We start from the raw sequence: 23,983 nt of genomic DNA on the forward strand, positions 1-23,983 counted from the left end.
CACATTTTTCACTGCTTGAACATACCCCAAAACTCATCAAACTTGGAATATACGTCGCACCTGCCAAATTTTCATTATCTATTGTCGTCCTCAATTTCCACCACTAGCTGGCGCTATAATCAAGGAAAGTGCGTTATGACTTATAACTCATAAACTTTGTTGCACCTTCAAAAACCTTATATCCACGCGTTCAATGAACTGTGCTGAATCTCATGATATAGGCCACGCCCATCTCTGCCTACGATGTTTTCCACGAATTCACGAAATCTCGCAAACCTACCGTTTTGAACTCCTCCCAGGCCATTTCACAGATTTGCACCAAATTTTGCACACAACTACTACTATCTATGGACTCTCCTGACAAAAAATTATTCAAAGAATTTTGATATTCCAAACAACACTCAAGTTATTAAATAACAACTTCCTGTACATTTGGCTCAAAACACAAAGTGTTGCATATCTCCATGTTGCTCTGTCCGAATGTCATGAAACTCAGGTGATTACTTCTCCATGAGCCCTGAGGCTCTGTGCAAAATTGGTGACCACTAGGTGGGACTCTTTAAATTGAAGTATTTTATATCTCAACATTGGTTTATTGGTTTAAGATGAAACTTTATAGAATCATTGACAATGCCCTCCTGAGGACAGCTGACAAAACTTTTACCAATCCGCCACTAGGTGCTAGGTGAAAGTCTAATTAAATATTTGGCACTGTGCCTACACCATAACTATTATGTCAATGAAATTCATAAACTTGGTATAGACTGGCCCCTGTAACTCACACACCAAAAATGACCAGCAAGTGGTGCCAAATAACTCACTCACCACATAATACGGCCCACATTTTTTAACCTTATATCTATGTGTTCCCTAAATTCTGCTGAATTGTGTGATGTAGGCCAACCAACTTTTCGAGGTAAATGTCTATTCGCAAAATCACCAAAAATGAAAAACATACCTTTTCCAACTCCTCCCAGGCCATTTTACCCATATGCACCAACCTTTGCAAGTAGCATCTGTGAACAAAACTTATCAAAAGCTTTCACCTACGTCACACCTGGTGGCCGTGGTGGTGCAGTCCATTTGGATGCTTCGCCATAAAACCATCAACTCATTATAACTTCCACATACAATTTGCCATCTACTCCAAATTGCTCAAACATGTAGAGGGTGTTGCCCTGAATACGTCTACGCGACACACCCCGATGGCAGCATGCCCCGACGCTTGTGGAATGCGAGGGCCCGTTGATCGTTGCTTGTAGCTTTAATTATGGATTGTTTTCTATTTCTTGCTTATTTCGCCGATTTGGGCAGCTTCTAGATGGACACTATCCCAACTGGGTACCTAGTTGTACCCCTAGTGTAGCTCATGAGTGTACGAGTATACCAGTGCTCCAACACAGGGCCATCGTTTAAAGTGGCCATGCAAGGAGAAGACTCCAAACCACATCTTCTTTCCACTGGGTTACAGCAAGGATAAGTGCTTGGCCCCTTATCTCTTCTCTATATACAACTCAGTTGGTCCACTCTGATTTAATGGTTTCTCTAACCTGAAGAGTTTGTAATAATCTCTGCAGGGTTTTAACTATGTGGGAACCCTTTCATAATTTCATAATAATCCAAAACATTGCTTACATTATATAGTGTAAGCAAAGTTTTAATAAACAATGTTTTTAATAAGAAAAAAATCCAGAACACTGTTGATCCCAAATGTTTGCAACAATTATCACTTTATTTGGTGTGTGTATTAAACATCATTGAGATAGAGCATCGAGGCAGCAGTGGCAAGCAGGGCGGCAGCAGTAGCCATGGCAACACCTAAACAACACAGAGAGGAATCATGACAGTTCTAATACAAGCATGCACACATGCACATCCTACCTCTTAGTTGCTATGGTAAGTAGGTACTTAGTCAAAAGACTGAAAGACTCTAAATATAGTTGGGGGCCTTAAGCACATAAATAGGTCATTTCGCGCTAATTCATCTAAAAGTGCCAAATTTGGCACAGATGTAGCTCAGGTCATTCTGAAATAATTTAGCTAGGGCGCCGGAGCCAGCGACCCTCGGGGCCAAGATGGCGGTCAAATCCAATATGGCCGCTGAATACAAACTTGATGTCTTTTTCAGCTTAATTGATCATAGGAAACCCATAGGAATGTTAATATTTATGGCCCGGTGCATCTGGACCCCTTAATCCTCCAATTCCAATATGGCGCCTGTCCAAAAAAGCAGTTTTGACTGTAGTATGGGCCTTACACCCCATTGTTTGCGCTAATTCACCTACAAGCACCAAATTTGGCACGGATGCCGCTGAGGGCATACTGAAATCATTTAGCCAGGGCGCCCGAGCCAATGGTCCCTGAGACCAAGATGGCGGCCAAATCCAACATGGCCACTGCTTGAAAGGGATTCGGCCATAGCTTTTGAGCCAGATGAGATACAAATACAAACTTGATGTCTATTTTACCTTTTTTGAAAAAACCCACTGGAATACTTACATTTATGATTAGGTATATCAGGACCCCCCAAATTCTCTAAATTCAATATGGCAATTGTCCGAAAAAGGGTTTTGGCCACAAATTTTTAACCAAATGCGCTACAAATGAGGATGTAGTGTCTATTTTATGTTTATTGCCCACAGGAAGTCCATTGGCATATTTATATTTATGCTTGTGTAAGTCTGGAACCGTATTCTTTTCAAGACTGTGTTTAAAAATCCTTTTTTTACCACAACTTTGAAGGTTTTTCTCAATGTAGATTCATTTCCTCATAAAAGTGAAATGCTTTCAGTGTACCACAGGTGAATACATTTCAAAGTGTAATCATATAATAAAGAATAAGACACAAATTTTATTGCAAGGCAGTATTTATATTATGTCAAATTGTTAGAAGAATAATATAGTCAGTTTGTCTAAAACTCTTAAAGGCTTGCTTAGCATAACAAAAACAGCACTAACATAAAACAACAGTTAATTCTCACGGTTGAATTCTCAGCAAGAGCTGTGGTTCCAGCCGCGTTGATGAAGCTAGACATAACCTTTGCTAGAATGGTACCAAGTCTTTTGAGAACCTGCCTCCCACCCAAGCTGCACTGATTCTGCACATTAAAAGAGCACTGCTGCAGGCCAGCTTCTACTGGAATCAGGTAACCGCTGTCCAGCAAGATATCCCAGAGTTCGTTACATGGGGATGGTATCGGGACTCTACGAGCAAGACTTGGGATCCTTACTGGACTAATCTCAGAGACGCCAGTAAAGCCTGCACCATTCTTCTCCACTGTGGCTGCAAGAAAGCATGTAGAGGGCACTGCAAGTGCTGTAAAGCCCGAGTTCGTTGAACTTCTATATGTGCATGTGAGGGTGCTTGTACAAACAATGATGGTGGAGACGATGAGTGATCCGGTGATTGTGAGTGATAATGATAATTCATGTGAGAGAGATCATGAGAATGAGAATTCATGAGAGAGACCATGAGAATTCAACAGTTTTTTTTTTATGTTATTGCTGTTTTTTTGTTATGCTAAGCAAACCTCTAAGAGTTTTGGACAAATTGACTATTATTCTTTCAACAATTTGACATAATATAAATATTACCTTGCAATAATAATTGTGTCTTATTCTTTCTTATATAATTACACATTAAAATGTATTCACCTGTGGTACACTGAAAGCATTTTAATTTTATAATCAATCAATCAATCTTTATCAATCAATCCAGCCACCCGAGCCGAAACCGTCCATGGGACAGCACCCCCAGCGGGGACCAGAGACAACTCCCAGTCTGGCAGGCCCCCATGAGGAAACACTGGAGATTAAAAACTGACAGAATAAAACAGTATAATAAAGCAATAAGCATAGAGGCTAAAAACATGAGGGACTAAAACATAAAAGCATAGAGGCTAAAAACACGAGGGACTAAAGCATAAAACCATAAAGGCTAAAAACACGAGAGACTAAAACATAAAAGCATAGAGGCTAAAAACGTGAGAGATTAAAACAGTAAAAAAGGATAAAGGATACAAGTGCTCTGATTAGCACAGCACAAAAGGAATTAAAAGGAATTTAATTAAATTCAATTTCAAATTCAATTAAAAGCCTGGTTAAAAAGGTGGGTCTTAAGCCTTTTTTTAAAAACCTCAACAGTCTCCGCGACCCTGATGTTCTCCGGCAGGCTGTTCCACAATTTGGGGCCCTAATAACTGAAAGCCGCCTCCCTGTGCTTTTTTTAACTAACCTGTAGTATGGTTAAAAGGCCAGTGCCGGAGGACCTCAGGGTCAGCGGGAACTGATAGAGTAAAAGCAGGTCAGATAAGTTAGAAGGCCCAAGACCGTTAAGACACTTAAAAACTAATGAAAGAACCTTAAAATCAATCCTGAAACGCACGGGGAGCCAATGCAGCGACTTTAAAACTGGTGTAATGTGCTCCCGCCCTCTGGTCCTCATCAGCACTCGTGCAGCTGAGTTTTGTGATAATTGTAAATTTGAGATCCTCTACTTGGGAAGGCCAGAGAGCAGGGCATTACAGTAGTCTAAAGGCCCCCACACACCGCCCAGACGTCCAACTGCCTTATCCGACCACTCTCCGACCACTCCGTTGCCTCTTGTCTGACCCGTTCGGCAGAAAAGTTACATTGAACACACCGCTTCGACGTGCTGCCTACGCCACAGTAGCGTGTACGTTCTGCGCTTGCGCGAGATGCAATAAGCGGGTGGCGCTTGTGTTGTGAGTTGTAAACGAGAACCTTATGCACGCAACTCTCTTTACTTTCGATCAAAACGAAACTTAACTATTTCCGATAAAAAACAGCTGCATACTAAACATGCAGCGAGGCATTACCAAACTTACACAAATTAATTCGTCCTGAACGGACGTAACAACTAGTCTGGTGCCAGTACTGCAAAACATCAAAACGGGGAATGACGGAACGGAGTGCATAGAAAAACAAAGCGCACACAGTATTCCGTCCCTCCCACACACCGCGCTGATTCGCCAGCACACCGCCAATCAGAACGGCCATTCAGCTGGCACACAACCAATCAGAGGATCCAATGGCTCAGACGTCCGACGGCCCTCCTCCTCAGACTTCGCATGCTCAGTCGGATCCGACAACGTCCACGCGGCTCCGAAAGCTTCCGACGCAGCTGCACACACCAAACATATGTGTTCCCGACCTCGTCCGAGCCTCTCCAAACGCTTCAGACGTCCAACGGTTGGGCCGGTGTGTTCCTACCTTAAGCGACAAGAGATAAAAGCATGCATCAGCACCTCCGTGCTGGCCTGAGAGAGAAACGGGCGGACTCTGGCTATATTCTTAAGATCGTAAAAATCTTTGTTATATTTTTGATGTGTGGAATAAAACTATACTCAGAGTCAAAAATCACACCTAGATTTTTTAAAGATTGGGATGGTTTAAAATCCTGTAACTTTGGTAAAAGTTTTCTCTTTCTGGCCTTCAGGACCAATGACTAAAACCTCTGTTTTGTCCTGGTTGAGCTGTAGGAAATTTGCTGCCATCCATGTATTGATATCTTAAATGCAGTTAAAAAGGACATCAATAGGCCCTGTGTCATCAGGAGACACGGCGATGTACAGTTGCGTATCGTCAGCATAACTATGAAAGCTGATGCCGTGCCTCCTGTAGATGTCCCAAGGTGGAAGCATGTAAGATTAAAAAGAGCTGGACCTAAGATTGACCCTTGGGGAACCCCACACTTTATTTAGTGGGTTTCTGAGGAACATGTATCCATACTTACAAAGAAGTGTCGATCTGTGAGGTAAGAGACGAACCAGTTAAGAACAGTACCAGAGAGGCCGACCAGGTTCTTCAGTCTATTTAATAAACTGTGATGTCTATTGTATCAAAGGCGGCAGTTAGATCCAGTAGTACCAAGACTGTGAGTTTATGGTTATCTAAGTTGCACCTGATGTCGTTTAAAATCTTTAAAAGGGTTGTCTCTGTACTGTGGTTCGTCCTAAAACCAGACTGATACTTCACGATTAAAAAGTCATTTATTTGATTAAAAACAAGTTTCCAAAAATGTTACTTAAAAATGGTAAGTTGGATACATGCCAATAATTATTAAAGATGTTGGGATCTAGGTTGCTCTTCTTCAGGAGGGGCTTCACCACCACCGTTTTAAAGGAGGCGTGAAAGACACCCGTCTGAAGAGAGCAATTCACCATGTATAACAGCTGATCCTCAAAGAATCCACAAAGTGTTTTAAAAAAAACAGTGAGGGATTGGGTCTAATAGGCAGGTTGTGGGCTTTACTTGGGAGAAGTTACCAAGTGACCAAGTGTTGAGTGACCAAGTGTCCTCATATCAACCAGGGCAAAACTCTCCAGTGTTTCCTTTGATAAAATCAATGATCCAGGTGTGTCGACATTTAAAATCTGGTGAGGTAAAAGACTTGATCTGATGTCATTGATTTTACTACTTAAGTGGTCTGCAAAGTCCTTGCAAAGGGCGTCAGTTGGTGTTTTGGAGGATCTGTTAAAATTGAGAATAACCTTCAAAGTAGAAAATTGGATTTTCAACCACAGTTTTGAAAAGAATACAGGTGCCAGATTTACACAAGCATAAATATAAATATGCCAATGGACTTCCTGTGGTCAATAAACATAAAATAGACACCACACATCATTTGTAGCGCATTTGGTTAAATATTTGTAGCCAAAACCCTTTTTCGGACAGTGGCCATATTGAATTTAGGGAATTTGGGGGGTCCTGATATACCCAATCATAAATGTAAGTATTCTAATGGGTTTCCTGTGGTCAAAAAAGGTAAAAAAGACATCAAGTTTGTACTTGTATCTCATCTGACTCAAAAGCTATGGCCGAATCCCTTTTAGGCGGCGGCCATATTGGATTTGGCCGCCATCTTGGTCCCAGGGACCATTGGCTTGGGCGCCCAAGCTAAATGATTTCAGTATGCCCTCAGCTACATCTGTGCCAAATTTGGTGCTTGTAGATGAATTGGCGCGAACAATGGGGTGTAAGGTCCAGGTGCATCGGTTCATAAATATTAACATTCCAATGTGTTTCCCATGATCAATTCAGCTGAAAAAGATATCAAGTTTGTATTTGTAGCTCATGTGGTTCAAAAGTTATAGTCGGAACCCTTTTCGGGCAGCGGCCATATTGGATTTGGCCGCCATCTTGGCCCTGAGGGTCACTGGCTTTGGCGCCCTAGCTAAATCATTTCAGTATGACCTGAGCTACATCTGTGCCAAATTTGGCGCTTTTAGATGAATTTGCGCGAAAATGTGCTTAAGGCCCCCAACTAAAAAGGCACTGTGAAAAAGGGAAAAACAAAATAAATTACTGACTGGTCCTGACTGAAACACACCAAACTCAGTCTAACAAACATTCAATTCTGCCACCTTTCACTTTCTATATAAAGTATTTCCCTGCACAAAATGTTTGCTGTACACTTCTGAAAAACAATTATAATAGCTCTTGAGAGGGCTTTATTAAATTGAACTTCCTAAAACATATTTCTCCGACTCCACTTTAGATATAGTAGCATATGATAGTAATGTCAAGTACTGTTAGCTATGTCCTGAAGAGGTGGCAGAAGTTCCTATGTTATCAAATTTTTGCTTTGCTTGGGTGTACGTTGACATTATGAGAGATGCTCTAACTGTAGGTGTTACATTGTGATGTATTTTACCAACGTAGTTGTTCCTCTTGGGCTCAAGGGCTTCATGAGTTTCTACAGTGGGCTCTGGAATCACACAACACACAATATTATAAACTACAATATTATACCTCAGCTACTTAAACCTGGTTACTGGTGGAAAAAAATCAAGTTACAATTGGAAATCAGAGAAGTCCTTTCGCCTGTAATGACCTAGATACAACATGTACATGCAGATGGCCAGTAATCCCAGTAATTAAAGGTCCTCGGAGATCTGTTTAGAAGTGCTATGTTGATGAAAAGGAGGGGTGACTGAGTGTTTGTGGTCAATATACTAGGACCAACAGTATAGAGACAGAGTGTACACAGCTTGTCGTCACTGTCAGCCTGTATTTGATAAATAATATACTCCTCAACTGTGAAAATGTCTTATTTAGATTTTATTTCAGTTTCAGTTAAAGTTACACTTCATTGATACAAGTACACAAAACGACATTAATGATCTATCTTTTCAATGCTACAGCAATATTATCCCTGTCTAACCCTAACTTTGTCATACACACACACAAAAGTAAAAAACCATGTCAGGGACATGTCAAGTATATCTATGACCAGAAACTAATGTTTCTCTAACAGAACATTTGTGTGCTTTACTGATTTGGGGCTGAAGGAATATGTGGTTGAAGCAGTGTTTCCTCCTCAGTCTGAGTAAATGTAAATGTGTTTGAGAGTGTGACACTGGAGAGCAGGAAAGTTTACATTCAAAAATTTCTGGCTGTGCCTCCTCCTAAAAATGTGTTTTGTCTCTTGTCACCTCAGTTAAATGTTTGACTGTCACTGTGCAAAATTATGTTTGTGTATTTTATAAACTACGACCATGAACAACATGATAGATACAGTGCATAAACACTCTTCCCTACCTGCTGCGACATCTTCCTTTATGATTTCTGAAGGTGTTTCCTGCCTGGTATCTAAGTCTTCCTCGGCTGCGTCAATGTCCAGCATCTCCTTAAGCCTCTCAGTCACCTCAGACTGGCCCTCGTCACTGAACTGGTAGTCACACACACACACCGGCCCACTCACTTTTACTGGACAGAAGATACGCCGAGGGAGGCAGAATTGCTCTAAAAGACAGACATAGAGTCAGAAGTAGTGAGAAAAGCATTATCATATTATTATAATAATTGAACTAGCCTAAACCTAACCTGCAAAATGCAGAAAAATGCAAAAAAAAAAAAATCATATACCACTATACACCTATCGTTTTAGAGGAGAATTTGGAAATGGAAATGACCTGTTGATTTTTGCAAATCCAGACTCAATGCAAAACAATGGCATAGCTAGATTTGTGAGCGAGAAAGTCAGACTGCCTGGTAAGTTTTAGAAATACGTCTCAGCACAGCAACAGCAACAGTGAACTCCTTTGATGGAACAAGCATTTTAAAAGTTGCTTGCTTGTTGCCTTGCTGACAGACCTGAGGAAGCTTGAATTCAGGCTTTTTACAAGACAGCATTATGATGTTGTTCCTTCAGCATCCTTCTGATCCATTTATCACAGTCAGGTCACAGAGAAATCTTGTTTTGGGTTCATGGTGATGTGGTTTGCAGTTATTTTCATTCATGTTACTTGGGTTTCTTCATTTTTGGTCTGAACATGTCATCAAAGCCCAGTAGCGTCTCCACTTCCTGACAAGGCTGAGGAGAGCACACCTCCCACCCCCCCTTCTCCCCACTGTCTACAGAGGGACTATAGAGAGCCTCCTGGGTAGCTGCATCACTGCCTGGTTTGGAAACTGCACCAGACTGGACTGTAAGTGGTGACAGCGAGTGGTGAGGATGGCTGAAAAGGTCATTGGAGTCACTCTCCCCTCCATCTCAGACATTTACACCACACGCTGCATCCGTAAGGCAACCAGCATTATGGAAGACCCCATCCACCCCTCACATAGACTGTTCTCCCCCCTTCCATCTGGCAGAAGGTACTGTAGCATACGGTCTGTCACTACCAGACTACAAAACAGCTTCTTCCCCCAGGCCACACGACTCCTCAACGCTCACAGACTGATCTGATCACCTCTGTTGGCCTGTTGTATGCTGTCCTGCGTTGCTGTTTTGTATTTGTCTGATGCACTATTGCACCTCATGTACATAATAATAATAATCATGCAGTCACTTTACAAGTATTTTTGCACTACACTAGCAGTTATATGTAGCATTTGGTATTGTTGATGTAGTCACATATGTGGCTCACACAGATTTAGGATTAGGGAGCTGGCAAGGTAAAGTACAGGGAAATGAATGCAGACATTTGTATTCACACATACAGCTCCTCCAGATAATTTCTAGGATAAATGCAGAGTTAGTTACAGTGCATGTCTGAAAGGGGCTCATGAGTAGACTAGCACTGTGCTGGACCAGGTAGGGTGTTTACTTCTTGTTTTATCTTTATAATAAAATCTTTCAAATTGTTACACGTTGCATGCTTACGTAATGTAGCGTAACAGTATGGGCATGTGGAAAATAAAGAATAAGAAAGTCATTCAGAATTTCAGTTAAACAGCAACACATGTTTGTATATGTATATGGCTAACCATTAGCTACATAACCATGAGCCAACGTACACTAGCTACCATAAACTACAATTCATACTTGACCAAGTCAGGTGCAGCACTGAAGCAGCAAAACCCCTGAGTATTTAAAGGGCTTTTTCATAAATTATTAAATCAGCTTGTCATTTGTGAGAGGATGTTATTTACTGATGTGTATGCTTCTGTTGGAAGCACGTGGATAAACTTTTCCTTTTTTTCATGTTCATTCGGGATTGTTCTTGTTGGCAATATTCACTTAATTTTTTTTTCACATTTCCCGTCTAATGCATATTTATCTTTGTGTAATGGTCACCCAGAATTGTAATGCTGGAATTTGAGTCTTGTTAAACTGACTTTGGTAAGTTAATTCTTTGTTGAGCTTCCAATGCAGATCTTTCCACACACTTACAAATCCTACTTTACCTCTTCGCCGGGATTGGTCAACCCCAAACCCACCCACCACCTTGACGTTAAGCTCAAGGCATATGACTGGTGGAGCGACCTCTGGTTAGCTTGCTTTTGTGTGTGTGTGTGTGTGTGTGTGTGTGTGTGTGCATGAGTGTATGTGTGTTTGTGTAGGAGCTAATGTTATTTGGCTCATGGTTATGTAGCTAATGGTTAGCTAATGTTGGCTAACTTAAGATAAACATGAGTTGCTGTTTAGCTGAAATTCTGAATGACTTTCTTATTCTTTGTTTTCCACATGCCTATACTGTTATGCTACATCACGTTAGCATGTAACGGGTAATAATTTGAAAGATTTTATCATGAAGATAAAACAAGAAGTAAACGTCCTACCTGACCCAGCGCAGAGCTTGTCCACTCACAAGCCTGTATGTATGAGTGAGTGTATGTGTTGGTGTGTGTATGTGTACCTGTCTGTTGTTTGTGTTTTCTACTGCCATTGCTCTCCTCCTCTGATACCTGCAGCTCCTCCAGCAGCATCTGAACCCTTGTGGCCACCGTGGAAACCACATCCCTCTTCAGCAGCTGTCCATGGTGAGGATTTCATGATTAAATTATGGACTCTTCAATCTGCTTTCATTTGACATTATCTACTAAATTAAAGCATTACCTTTTCGGCCAGTCTGGCCTTTGGTTTATTGCTGTGTATGTAAGCTCTGCTGTGGATTACTCCTCTGACTGACACGCTGCCTCCACACTGCTGGACCACATCTGGTGATCTCAGGTCATCCTAACACACAGGAAAACATGGCTCTCTTTTATGAAAAGCATGTAAACAGTCAACTTGATTTAGTAGCTTCACTCAAGCCATGATCTCTTAAGTTACCAGAACCTAAAGCAGCATTCACAATGGAGTGATTGACAATGCAATATAGTGCTTATACAGTATGGTTGTGTGAAAATGTGTAGGTAGCGACAATGTAGTTGTTCGTGAGGGTGTTTATGTCTCACCGGTGTGACGAGCAGCTGAGCTGTGTACGTCTGCCTTACATTCCTCTTCTACAGACAAAGATTGGACACAATGTGTTAACTTTATACTCCTGTCGTACACAATCTAGAGAGTCAGTTAGATGCATTATTGTGGTGACTTTTAGGGTTAAGTACATTTACTGGATGTAGTTTTTTTAACCTCTATAAACTCAGGGTGGGTAAGGGCCCATTGGTAATGCTTCATACTACGTTTTGTAATAAGTGTCAGTTAATAAATAAGTCTCTTAAGCATCAGATCTTTATTAACATTAATAAGACAATAAAAGTGTAAATAATAGCAACATGAAAATGTTTAATGTGAGATTATTATAATTAATATTAAAATAGTTTATAATACAATAAGACAGCAATGATAAAGCCCAACTGGCAGTCTGCAAATGACCTAAAAAAGTAAAAAATATTTTTTATTGCTGACAACGTACACTTGAGCAAAGGTCTGAAGATATGGCAATGTTAGCAATCTTCATTCGGTAAATACGAGTTTAATAGATTTGCTTAATAGACTTATTTATGTGTGGTTTAGATTCATACAACCTGTCCGCCTGTGAGCTCTGTGTCCTCAGGCAGCTTTTTTCCGTCGATCAGACAAGCTCCGCTCTGAATGTGGTGTGCCCACACTTTCAGTCCCTCCTGAAACAAAGTATGACTTAAAAACAGTTCTGCTGAATTTCCTCAAAATGCTATTATGTGTGTCGTGTGAGTGGGTTCACCAACATTAAGAGATGTATCCATGTTCTCTGGACCGGCTCTGGTTGGTAGTGGTACCAACATGTCCACATTTAAACAACATGACATCATACTCCAGGAGGAACACACACCCGATTGGTACTTCCAGTCTGCAGGCTTGGCCATACTCTGCAACAGCCAGTGACATTAATATTATTGATAACAACACCATGCTACATGTTTAAATCTACATATTATGTCAAGTGTGAAAGCTCTTCAGTCAGTTAAAACAAGATAAATGAAGGGGCTTAAGTACTTAAGGAAATACATGATGACTGAAGGATAATGACTGCAGATTGAAGCTGACTTGACAGATGTAAACCAACCTTGGGGTCCTTGACATCAAAGGTTCTGCAGATTGTTCTAATATGTAGGGGTTAAAGAATATCAAACACAGTATCTGGTAGGTACCTGATCTTGTGAAAAGACTGTGCAAAAGGATACTTTCTGGTTTTGGGGTTGACGTGCAGAGTGACGCAGTCTGTGACGTCGTCATCTGCAGGGACCCACAGATGTTCCAATGAGATCAGGTTCTCCACTGCAAACACCAGCTACACACAGACAGTACAAACAAAACAAAAAACTGAATAATAGAACACAGGGACATGCATATAATAAGTTAATACTTTTTTGTTATTAAGCTTAGAAATATTGCATAAGTCAAGAGATGGAAATGATTTTGACCAGGTCCTCTAAAAAGTCTCACGTGAGACAAGTCTTCGCTTCATTGGCTCCTGATCAAATTCAGAATCCACTTCTAGGTTTCCTATGATCCCTGATAGAGCTCTGCATGGTCAGGGACCTGCCACTATTAGGGATCTACTGCAGTCTCTATCAAGCCGGTCTCTAAATCCTCTGGTGAGTATTTATTTGCTGTTTATTGCTCCAGGTTTGAAACTACAGAACACGGTGCTTTGGAGGTTATTGCACCATCACTTTGGGACTCTTTTCCTTTGGACTCAAGAGTTGTGGACACCAGGAACCCCTTAAAAAACAGCTCAAGCTCAAGCTCAGCTCAGCTTTCATATCAATTTTGTTTATATTCTAATTTGTTTCTTTCTTAAATGTGTATGTCATGTCATGTTAAAGGAGTTTAAGGAAATTCAACCACTCTTCCAAAAACTTATGACAGCCCCTGTGTTACTGATTACATTAGACATTTTACAAGAAAAGCACTGTGATAAGTTACTGATCTGAGCATTTCCTACTGCTGCAGCTTCATATTAAAGTGTTGACTTTTATTATGGAAGAAAAAACGCAATGTGTGTTGGTTTAGCACTTTATTGCTATTGTTTGTCAACAATGCATCCATAAAACAAGATAGAAGTCATTTTCAGTATTTGTTGACAGCAATCAGCTGACCCTACACAACAACAGTGTTTGAAGTAAATGACATGTAGTCAAGGACCACAATTGCTTAATGCATGCTAAAGAGAGTGTACATCATGTACGTATACAGTGTGTTTATATGAATCTCACCTGTCGGAGTGTGGTTAGTGTGTCCTTGGCATCAGTATCAGTGATGATGAAGACTCCCAATACAGACAAGCCTCCAGGGAGCATCCTAGACACCTGGAAAAAGATCAAACCAGTAGTAAATGTAAACTGTAACATACCACAGAATTTTAAAAGCCTGCAGACACTGGCAAAACCTTTTTACCTTTTCTGACAACCAGAGTTGTCACGTTGCTACTCCATCTTTTCAGTTTTGCCATTTGACACTAATGGACATTGTTGTAAATTACTAAACATATACAGCTCCATGTATTTGATTGTATAATTACATCATTATGCGAGACTTTAAATGTATTTGTAATGTAACAATGTCAACCCTGTGAAAACGTGTTTCATTGTTTTTTATTTGTTTGCTTATGATCATTAATTGACTTTATTTCACTGCTGCATTCTTCCAACCCTCCAAACACTGGGTTATGATCCATATAAGCTTTTTAGACATACTTGAATACCACTGGGTGTGTATTGGGATAGAGCCTCGTCCCTCTTTGCCCACCTGTCGAGCATGCTCTGTCACCCACTCCTTGTCGACAGAGCTCCCAGCTGCTGCCATAGACTCCTCCCTTTGTGGGGTCCGAGTTGCCATGATGACAAAATCCCTCTGGGTCGAACTCTGAAATGTTTAGTCATCATTAGCAGTCACTTCTTCTTTTCACTCCGCATTTAGTACGTACTCTTTTACATCATATCATACGACATAAAGAGATGCAATACTCCAATGCATTGAACAAAAACAACAGATATATTACATCCTGAAGAAATGTTTCTAAATTTTGGAAGGTGTTGTCTTCACAGGTTGAGTTGCTCTTTCCTCGGTCATTATGAATGAAAAAGTGTTACTGCAGTGAGTGATAGCTGGCTGTTTTAATTATTACATCTAGTTTGTTGGTATATTCTCAGGCGGAAAGCAAACACACGACAGGATCACTGAGAAAAAGCTAATCTACAGACAGATGTCCAGGAAAACTTTACCTGTCCAATCAGCAGGCCTGTGACTGGACCTGGTTGTTGTTCACACAGTTTAGACAGATATCCCTCCACAGCATCTTCTACTATATAGCCACGACCCATGCTGCCGAAGGAGAGTGTGAAAAGAGGGGAAAAGCTGGTACCACACATATAGACAACATAGTCACAGGTTTTCGTTATCCCTGTCTGCAATGTAAAAGTATTAGCAAAGGGGGCTATGAAAAAGGAAAACCCGACTCAACAAGTAAACAAGGGCTTCACGTTTAGCGTTACTCTACAAAACTGGAGTTGCTGGCTGAGTTGGAAGCAACAAGTGGCTAGCTAATCTACGTAAAGTTAAGATCAACGTTAAATTTGTAAGGTTCGGGGCTGTCTGTCACTATAACTTCAGCTAGCTTTAGCTCTGGCTTTCTAAATTAATTCAAAATGGTTCCAACCACTTCAACTCGAAGAATCTATCCACAAATCGTTAAGGGAAATACCTAATTGAATCCAGACAGTGTGTAAAATACGAAGCAGGAAGTTTTGACAGCTGCCAGTGGTTCGTCAGCAGAGCATCAAAAACTAAATTTACAGCAGCGCTTAGTTCAGTGACGTATTTCCGTCGCACGTCTCTGTCGTAGAGGGGTTACGCGAGGTGTAATGGTCAAGTTTCACAACAGAAGACAAGCAGCGAATGGAATATTGTCGATTTCTCTTCAAGTTAAACTTTTAGTAACCAGTAAAGGCACCGGTTAATTTTGGACATGTTAATGTTTTCAATGAGTTATGTCTTTATAACAAAAGCAGCAATTTAATTTAGTTTAGTCAAAGCAAATCCATTCTAATGCTTTCCACTACACTGCCAGGTCTAACTGGGGTGTCAATGATTGCTTTATTTTGAAAGTTTGGGACGATATCCTGCCTTTGTATAAGTGTAGCTTGACAGTGTCTTAACAAGTTATTAGAGGCTTTACGCACGGCAAATAGTACAGAACTATTTTGCCAGAGTTTGGTGTCCATTCACTGTTATTTTTTTAGGGGGGTTGGCGGAAATGGCGGCCGTCCTGCTGCAGGTCCTGGAGCGGACGGAGCTGAACAAACTCCCGAAAGGCGTCCAGAACAAGCTCGAGAAGTTTGTAACGGAGCTGCAAAATGCTAACGAGGCGCTCAAGACGCAGCATGAGCGGTTCAAAGCAGACAGCGGTAAGTCATTACAACCATGTAGAAATTAGACAGTAGAGTGTTTCATAAACTATGAAAATAACCTCATATCACACTCCAGCATATAAAGAAACTCTTCTCTGGAAAAATCGCCCAAAAAATTAATGTCGTGTGTGATCCAACAGCCTGCTAACAGGTTAGCTACCCTGTCATGTTAAGGCTAACTTTGGCGGAAGGGAATTAGCAATGCCAACTGTTCTTTAGCTTGATATTACTTTTAAGAAATTACGGTATGGGAAATCAATGCCGAATTCAGAATATCTGTCACAAATCTGTCGTGTATATATTTGCTGTTAACTGAGGAAACATTACACTGTTATACATTAAAATTCAGTTTGACATGCCGTTTTTTCAGTATGTTGCTGAAAAGCATCTCGGCTGAATACACAATTATGACTTCTGGATCAGTTCTGAATTCTTAGTAACATGGTTTCCCATGAATTAATTCCGCTCTATAGACTACACCAGTGTTCCATTGAGAAGTGTCGACATACAATATGAAGATGATTATTATTGTAAGTCTGCAGCTACCTGTGTGTGTGTGTGTGTGTATGTGTGTATATATATATGTGTGTGTGTGTGTATATATATATATATATATATATATATATATATATATATATATATATATATATATATATATATATATATACACACTACTCACAATAAGTTAGGGATATATATATATATATATATATATATATATATACACACTACTCACAATAAGTTAGGGATATATATATATATATATATATATACACACTACTCACAATAAGTTAGGGATATTTTGATAGACTCAGTGGATTTCATACAAGGTGTTTGTTTCACTTCAGAGAGTTTTGGGATAGGGAGGCAATTGTATTGGGGTGATAGACACACCTCATTTTGTGTTTTCCACGTAATGGTCTCACTGTATACAAGTGTGCCTTACATATTGGGGCCAATACAAAAAAACTCAAAGACAACCCTTTTCAATGTGTCATCAATTTCAACATTCTGTGGGTATAAAAAGCTGGTATTGTCAGTAAGTCATTTCAGTCCAGTTCATCATTCAAGCAGCCATGAACACACAACGTCACTTAACGGACGAGCAGTACCACCTGGCCATAGCGCGCCTTCAGGTCGGTGGCAGGCAGTCAGATGTTGCTCGTGAACTTGGTGTGTCTCAAAGTGTCATCAGCAGACTTGCATCAAGACACAGAACTACTGGCAGAGTTCGTGACAGACCCAGGAGTGGAGCCCCACGAGTGACAGACCGCAACGATGACCAGTACCTAAGGACCTATGCACTCAGACATCGTTATGTAACTGCCACACAGCTGCAGGCCCAGTTACGAGATGTGAGGGGTACTAGGGTTTCCAGACAAACTATTCGAAACCGACTCCACCGCTTTGGCTTGAATGCCAGATGACCGTTGCAGGTGACTCCACTGACACCAAGACACCGCCGTGAACGTTTGCAGTGGGCACAAGACCATGTGACCTGGACAATGCAGCAGTGGTCTACCGTCCTGTTCACTGATGAGTGTCGGGTCACCTTGCACAGAAATGATGGTTGTCAGCGTTGCTGGAGAAGGCGAGGTGAGCGATACGCCGAGGTCAACATGGTCCCCAGGGTTCCCTTTGGTGGAGGAGGTGCAACAGTCTGGGCAGGCATCACCAGTCAGCGCAAAACAGATTTGGTTATTGTAGATGGCTCAGTCACTGCACGTTCTTACCTCAGAGACATCATAGAACCCATCATCATCCCCCAATTCCGCCAGCACACCCCCAACTTTCTGTTCATGGATGATAATGCTCCACCACATCGTGCCAGAATTGTCACAGCTCGACTTCAGGAAGTCGGAGTGCCTCATATGATATGGCCAGCAATGTCCCCTGACCTGAACCCCATAGAGCACGTCTGGGACCAGCTGAAGCAGAGACTGGATGATCGTACCCCACCCCCACGTGACCTGGCAGAACTGCGTGTAGCACTTGTGGAGTAGTGGAACGCATTGCCTCAGAACAACATCATGAGGCTAGAGAGGAGCATGAGACGTCGCTGTCAAGCTGTCATTGCGGCAAATGGTGGAAACACCCGCTACTGACATTGCCAATTTTTGTTATTTGGGGCTATCCTTGTTATTGTCTAAATTTTGGGGGGAATAAATATTAAACTAATGAAAATGGTGTTTCTTCTCATTCATTATTAGTAATATCAAAGGGTACTTTTACTTATTTCATAAAATTAGATTTGGATATGTAGTTTATTACCTAACAATCAGTGGCTAGTGCGCACACCAGTTGCACAAAATAATGATGACTTATAAAGGGGATTAGCTACAGGTCATGCTCTTTCCCTCTTGCACCAAACACACCAGTGAAATATAGCATAAAACTTGTCCATGTGTTGTAGTCATTAAGTTGTAGGCCTATGACGTGTGTACTCATGTATTTCTGTTGAATGTTCTCTTCCCCTACAGAACAGCAGTACTTTGACATTGACAAGAGACTGGCAGAGAGTCAGGAACAGATCCTGTCTGCCACCAGAGACCTGCAGACACTCAAGGAGGAGAATAAAAAACTGAGTGAGCTTATACACACGACTACAATTACAACACACTTTCTTAGCTTTGGTTATTGGGGAATCAATGCTTACAAGTAATTAGTCACCATTTGTTAGACTCAACTTCCTGACTTGGATAAATATAATTATTTTAAAGTTTAAATGATCCATTCATTCGCTATGCTTCTGGTTTAAGAATGGCCTCATGGCACAAATAGGTATGCACAGTCTTCTGAAAATGTAAAAGTGTTGTTAATTTGTTTTATGGAAATTCTAATGCAGTCTTAAATAAAGTCTTTTTTTTTTTTTTTTACAATGCACTGACAAGTGCTGCATATTAGGATAACATAGAACAAGGCTGGTAGTTCGGTATTTGCTCTATCTGCTTTAGTTTACATACTGTAAAGAGCATGTAGCCTATATCATGGCAGTCTTCAGTACCAATGATTTCTAAAACTCGTTTTTTCGTGGAACACACAGTACTTTGTCACGAAAAACATTTATGAAGATTGGTTCCGTAATGATTTAATTGTAAGCTTTCTGCCACCACTGGATTTGCTATAAAAGTAAATAAAAACTGTGGCACCCTCATCCAAGTATTTGATTTGAAATAATTTTGAAACTAATTTCAATTACAGTTCAGTTAATCACCAAGATCACCAAAACAGATAATTGATTTGATAATATGTTTAAATATATGGTACTCTTAAGTATTTATATGTAGTTTATTGTACACAGTAACACTGAAAGTCCATCTTTAACCTCATTGTTTCATTGTCATTTTATTTCTAATTCAGTGTGCTGTACCCTTTTAACTGTTAACACGCAGTGCAGAGGCGGTTATATAAGTTTTGGCTTTTAAGCACATGGAATCACAAAACATTATGTTTTGAAACTTGAACCAGTGAAGTCTCCCCTCTGGCCCTGAGTGTGAACTGTTTCTCAATGCTTCTGTCTGTGCAGATGAAGAGCTGAGTACCCTGAAGGGAATAGAGGGAGAGACCTCTGAAGACAAACCACCACAACAGGTAAACCTATCCAAGCACCTCATGAGGATCAGCTCTCCTCATATCTGCGCTAATAGCAGAAATAAGTATGATTTTATTATTCTGTTGAACAGACCTGTGAATCTATATGTAACTCATACAATTGACTTTAGAGGACAGTTACCAGTAACCTTTCTAAACTAAACTATATTTTCTACAAACTTTTGTTCTTTGTTCTTGTTCTTCTTTTTCTCTTCTTGTTTCTTCTTCTTTAAAATATTATTATCCTTGCTGATATGGAAGATATCCAGTGACAAGCACTGCCTCTGGCAGTGTCGTTAAACCGTGGTTACATCTGTAACCTTCATTTTTGTGTGTGGTGACAGCAAACCAAGGCCAAGTATGAGATTGAGGCGGAGAAGAGAGAGCTGGCGAGGCTGCTGGAGAAAAGAACACAGGAGGTGGAAAACCTTAGTGGTAAGATATCAGGTTCACACACAAGCACAGAAACAGCCCACAATCTGGTTTCATTGTATGTTGACGCCGTGTTATGTTTTCATAAATACATGTGTTTATTCTTTTTAGGTATACTGTTACACTGCTTACAGTTAGTCTTCTGTTTTCATGGCAGGGTTATTTGATCTATTCAGTCCAGTGGGGGACTACAAATGGCATACCACAGTATACATTTTTCTGGTTTAGTTTTGTGAATTTTGTGTGGCCATGTGTGTGTGTTTGCAGAGGATGTGAAGCGTCTCAATGAGAAGCTGACAGAGACCAGCAAAGTCAAGATGGAGCTGCAGTTGAAGTTGGATGACATACAGTCAACTGAGGCTTCTGTACAGGTACACAGCAGATGCACATGGAAACCACTGCAGTCCAGTCTTGAGGCTCATGTGGGATTTTATTAGGGCTGGTGCTACACGTTGATGTAATTTGATTATGTAAATTAGTCGCCTTCAGAATGGGTTAGTGCGGAGGATGTAAGCTGTACTACCTCCGGGGGGGTTGTGTGTGTGTGTGTGTGTGTGTGTGTGTGTGTGTGTGTGTGTGTGTGTGTGTGTGTGTGTGTGTGTGTGTGTGTGTGTGAGATGTGTGTGTGATGTGTTGGGGACACCCACTGATCTGTTCATTGAAAGACAAGCTGCTATGTTGTTATGCTACTTGGCATGCTGGTCCTACAAGTGATTGTTTGTCCTCATTGACGGATTGAAAATAACAGTAAACAACCAGGATGAGTCAGATCATTGCTGTGTTTTAAATTGGGGGACAAGACTGAACTCAAGTGAAAGTGAAACATAATGTTTCACAGAGAAAGCTGTGTTCCCTCTGTAGTATTCCATGCTAAGTAACACGTCTTCCTACTGACTTGTTCTACTCTGTATATTATCTCCAGTCAGCCCTCTGCCACAGTAGCTTAGACATGCCGGTCCTACAGTGATCGCCTGCATCCAGGATGTGTTTTAAATTGAGGCACAATGCCAAATTGAATGAATACACAGACACGTTGCTTTTGCAAGTTGTAACAATCTTTTTGGCTAATATCACTTCCTCCAATATTTTATGGTTATTCCTTTTGGTTTGCCTGGTACTGTATTTTACAGTTTTCACTTACGAATGTTACAGTTGTATATTTGTGGTTTCTGATCACCAGCAAATTAGTTCCTTTAGTGGCAGCAAAAAAACCCTCTGAATTTAGGTCTTGGTTGATCCAGTGGTCACAAATCTAGAATTGAGCGTGATTTTTATTGGAACCAGATCATTATTTTTTTGCCAACCACCTGTCACATTTGTAACATGTTCTTTGCGATAACATGTCCTCTGTTTGTATGTTGTAGCACCGGGAGAAGCGCATGGAGCAGGAAAAAGAGTTACTGGAGAAGAAAATAGAGTGGGTAACAGCAGAGCTGCAAACCAAAACTGAAGAACTGTTAAAGACCAACAGAGAGAAAGGCAAAGAGATCCTGGAGCTACAAGGCAGTCTTAAGAACAGCAAAGACCAGGTAACACAGAGACAAAGCATACAGAGAGCTAAACTCTGTGAGTAAAAACTGAGTATACACTGAGATACTTGTGAGATAAATATACAAGTCTGCCAATGGTATTCCTCTTGACATCGTTATAATTATGCCAGTATCTTTGTGGATCTCCTCCACATAAACATGGCCTGTTTGGTAGAACTTCATGGTCTGTTGAGTCAGCTGACCTCTACAAAGAAATTACAACATGTTGGGACATCAAAGGACCATGGACCTAATACTGCCCACTGAAACAGAGAGAACTGTTAATTGGTAGAGTAGATTATGTAGCACACGTCTGGAAATCTAATCTCTCTTCAAATGATTTGTCTCTTCAACAGGTGACCAGACTGGAGAATCAGCTCAGCACTCTGAAGGAAACTGCTGAAAGTCAGACTAAAAGAGCCACAGACCTCATCAACAAACTGAAGCAGGTCATATATATCAATATGTCTAAAACTTAAAACTTGTTGTTAAATTTTACTGCAATTTTACAAATTTTACTGTTGACTTCACTGCATTCAGTCATTAAGGCCATGTAGCCTTAAAAGACTTGAAGATATGACTACATCTGTAGTGTAATTCATAGTATGTATGTATGTATGGTGTGCATGTCTCTCCAGGCTAAAGATGAACAGAGTGCCATGGAGGAAAAATACCGCAATGAACTCAACGCTCATGTCAAGCTCTCTTCACTCTACAAGGTGAGAATTACTACATGTAGATACAGAATACTTTTTAAATGTTTAAGAATAAATTATCCGAAGCTTTATCTCCACGTTGTAGTCACGTTATTCCCTGTAAGCAGTCAAGATGTGATCTCTTTGCTCTCCCTGTAGGGGGCAGCGACAGACACTGAGTCCAAGAACCAAGAGCTGAGCAGAGCAGTGGAGGAGCTCAGCATGCTGGTTAAAGAAACTGGGGAAGGTATTACTACAGTCTTATGGTTACAGGCATCTAGAAAAGTGTTGCACACATGCAAAGTGCAAATCCATTTTATGAGACTGTTCATTGTGTCTTTGCAGCCAACAAGACTCTAGAAAAGAAGGTGTTAGAGGGAGAGGAACTAAAGACTCAGTTGGAGGCAGAGTTTAGAGAGAAGATCAAGAAAATGGAGAAAGAGCTGGAAAATGCCACAATGAAGACAGCTGGCAAACACTGCTGTAAGAGCACACACAGAAGATACTTTATATCAAACAGCTATACGTTTTTGTGTGTATGCATTACAAACTTTTATTCCCATGTGTGTGATCTCTTGCAGGCGCACCCTCTCTGACTGAGGAGCAGTTGGACTTCATGTGTCCATCAGCAGCTGCCATCGCTGCCATCGTCAAGCCTGGCATGAAGTTCTTTGATGTGAGTTTAATGGAACACACAAGAGCTGGGTGACATGGTTCAACTCCTGTCAGCAGGACCATTGTCTTATGTTCTACATCATCTTGGGCAATTTAGTTCTTTGTGTTATGTATTATTATAACTATATCAGTGTTTCCTCTACATTCATTTAGGAGTGGCAGCCCGCCACTCCTAAATCCCAGCCACTGCTCCTTCAAATTTCTTCGTCTTTTTTTTTTTTAATTGTCGCAAATACACCGCCGCCACATCATATCTCCACCTTCACAGCAGAGTCCTGCACTGGGTCGGGTGTCGCGAGTGCTGAGGTAAACTAGATAACTATCTTGCTCAGTATCTACTCTTTGGAGTAGACGTTAATTACTCGCGAGAGGGCGGCCTTGAAAGTGACATCACGTCAAGCACCCAGGCACCAGGTCGGAGAGTCAGAGGAGTGTCATCTTGAAAATAGGGCAACGACTCACCGGAGAAAAGGTAGACTTATTAGCTTAAGAAAACTTAGAATAGATTTTATAAGTTCAATAGACATTTGCAAAATATTGATGGCCAGCTAAGGTTACGTAACATATCGGTAGCTTAATTAATTGGGCCTGGTGCCAACTCAACTCAGTGTCGCTAACGTGAGTAAACTAACTGATAGCATTAAGTGAATATATACACGCCATGATGTGACTGCTGACTGCATTTTCAGATGAGCTTGTTCAAATATTTCTCAAAGAAGAGAAAGACACCTGATGAAGATGACACTAGTCAGGTATCATTAGCCTTTTACTGACTCAAATGATGATGGTTAGGTAAAAATTGTGTTCACACTTGTAATCAGATGTGATGTGAGTGTAAATTATCTAACGTTAATGTTTTATGTAATCGTATAAGACAAGTAACATTAGACATTAGACAGGGAGGAGCAGTGGAACAAAGTGAAGGAGAGCAGAGTACAGCAGGGGGAGAGCAGAGAGAAGGAGCAGGAGAGCAAAGTG

At 40.8% G+C, this 23,983-nt stretch overlaps 2 protein-coding genes across 2 annotated transcripts in view; one reads left to right on the forward strand and one right to left on the reverse strand.

The window, feature by feature from the left end:
* Nucleotides 1–1,711: 1,711 nt before the first annotated feature.
* On the reverse strand, nucleotides 1,712–15,533 carry odr4 (odr-4 GPCR localization factor homolog). Its single transcript, XM_030402227.1, has 14 exons — nucleotides 15,378–15,533; nucleotides 14,899–14,998; nucleotides 14,423–14,539; nucleotides 13,891–13,983; nucleotides 12,856–12,962; nucleotides 12,738–12,774; nucleotides 12,400–12,540; nucleotides 12,220–12,315; nucleotides 11,647–11,694; nucleotides 11,306–11,425; nucleotides 11,106–11,220; nucleotides 8,563–8,766; nucleotides 7,676–7,729; nucleotides 1,712–1,818 (listed from the first exon to the last, which is right to left on the reverse strand). Exons 2-14 carry the CDS (start codon nucleotides 14,995–14,997, stop codon nucleotides 1,748–1,750), a joined length of 1,302 nt encoding a protein of 433 aa, XP_030258087.1. The 5' UTR covers nucleotide 14,998; nucleotides 15,378–15,533; the 3' UTR covers nucleotides 1,712–1,747.
* Nucleotides 15,534–15,811: 278 nt separating this feature from the next.
* The window catches only part of LOC115572299 (nucleoprotein TPR-like), a 50,373-nt gene continuing 42,201 nt past the window's right edge, over nucleotides 15,812–23,983 (forward strand). Inside the window, exons 1-11 of the mRNA XM_030402225.1 lie at nucleotides 15,812–16,080; nucleotides 18,564–18,668; nucleotides 19,610–19,674; nucleotides 20,019–20,109; nucleotides 20,374–20,477; nucleotides 21,471–21,635; nucleotides 21,992–22,084; nucleotides 22,274–22,354; nucleotides 22,490–22,577; nucleotides 22,676–22,813; nucleotides 22,912–23,006. Coding sequence (XP_030258085.1) covers nucleotides 15,930–16,080; nucleotides 18,564–18,668; nucleotides 19,610–19,674; nucleotides 20,019–20,109; nucleotides 20,374–20,477; nucleotides 21,471–21,635; nucleotides 21,992–22,084; nucleotides 22,274–22,354; nucleotides 22,490–22,577; nucleotides 22,676–22,813; nucleotides 22,912–23,006 — 1,176 coding nt within the window. The 5' untranslated portion in view covers nucleotides 15,812–15,929. The remainder of the gene's footprint in view (nucleotides 16,081–18,563; nucleotides 18,669–19,609; nucleotides 19,675–20,018; nucleotides 20,110–20,373; nucleotides 20,478–21,470; nucleotides 21,636–21,991; nucleotides 22,085–22,273; nucleotides 22,355–22,489; nucleotides 22,578–22,675; nucleotides 22,814–22,911; nucleotides 23,007–23,983) is intronic.

Source organism: Sparus aurata, chromosome 21, assembly GCF_900880675.1.
Source record: "Sparus aurata chromosome 21, fSpaAur1.1, whole genome shotgun sequence".
NCBI lineage: Eukaryota > Metazoa > Chordata > Actinopteri > Spariformes > Sparidae > Sparus > Sparus aurata.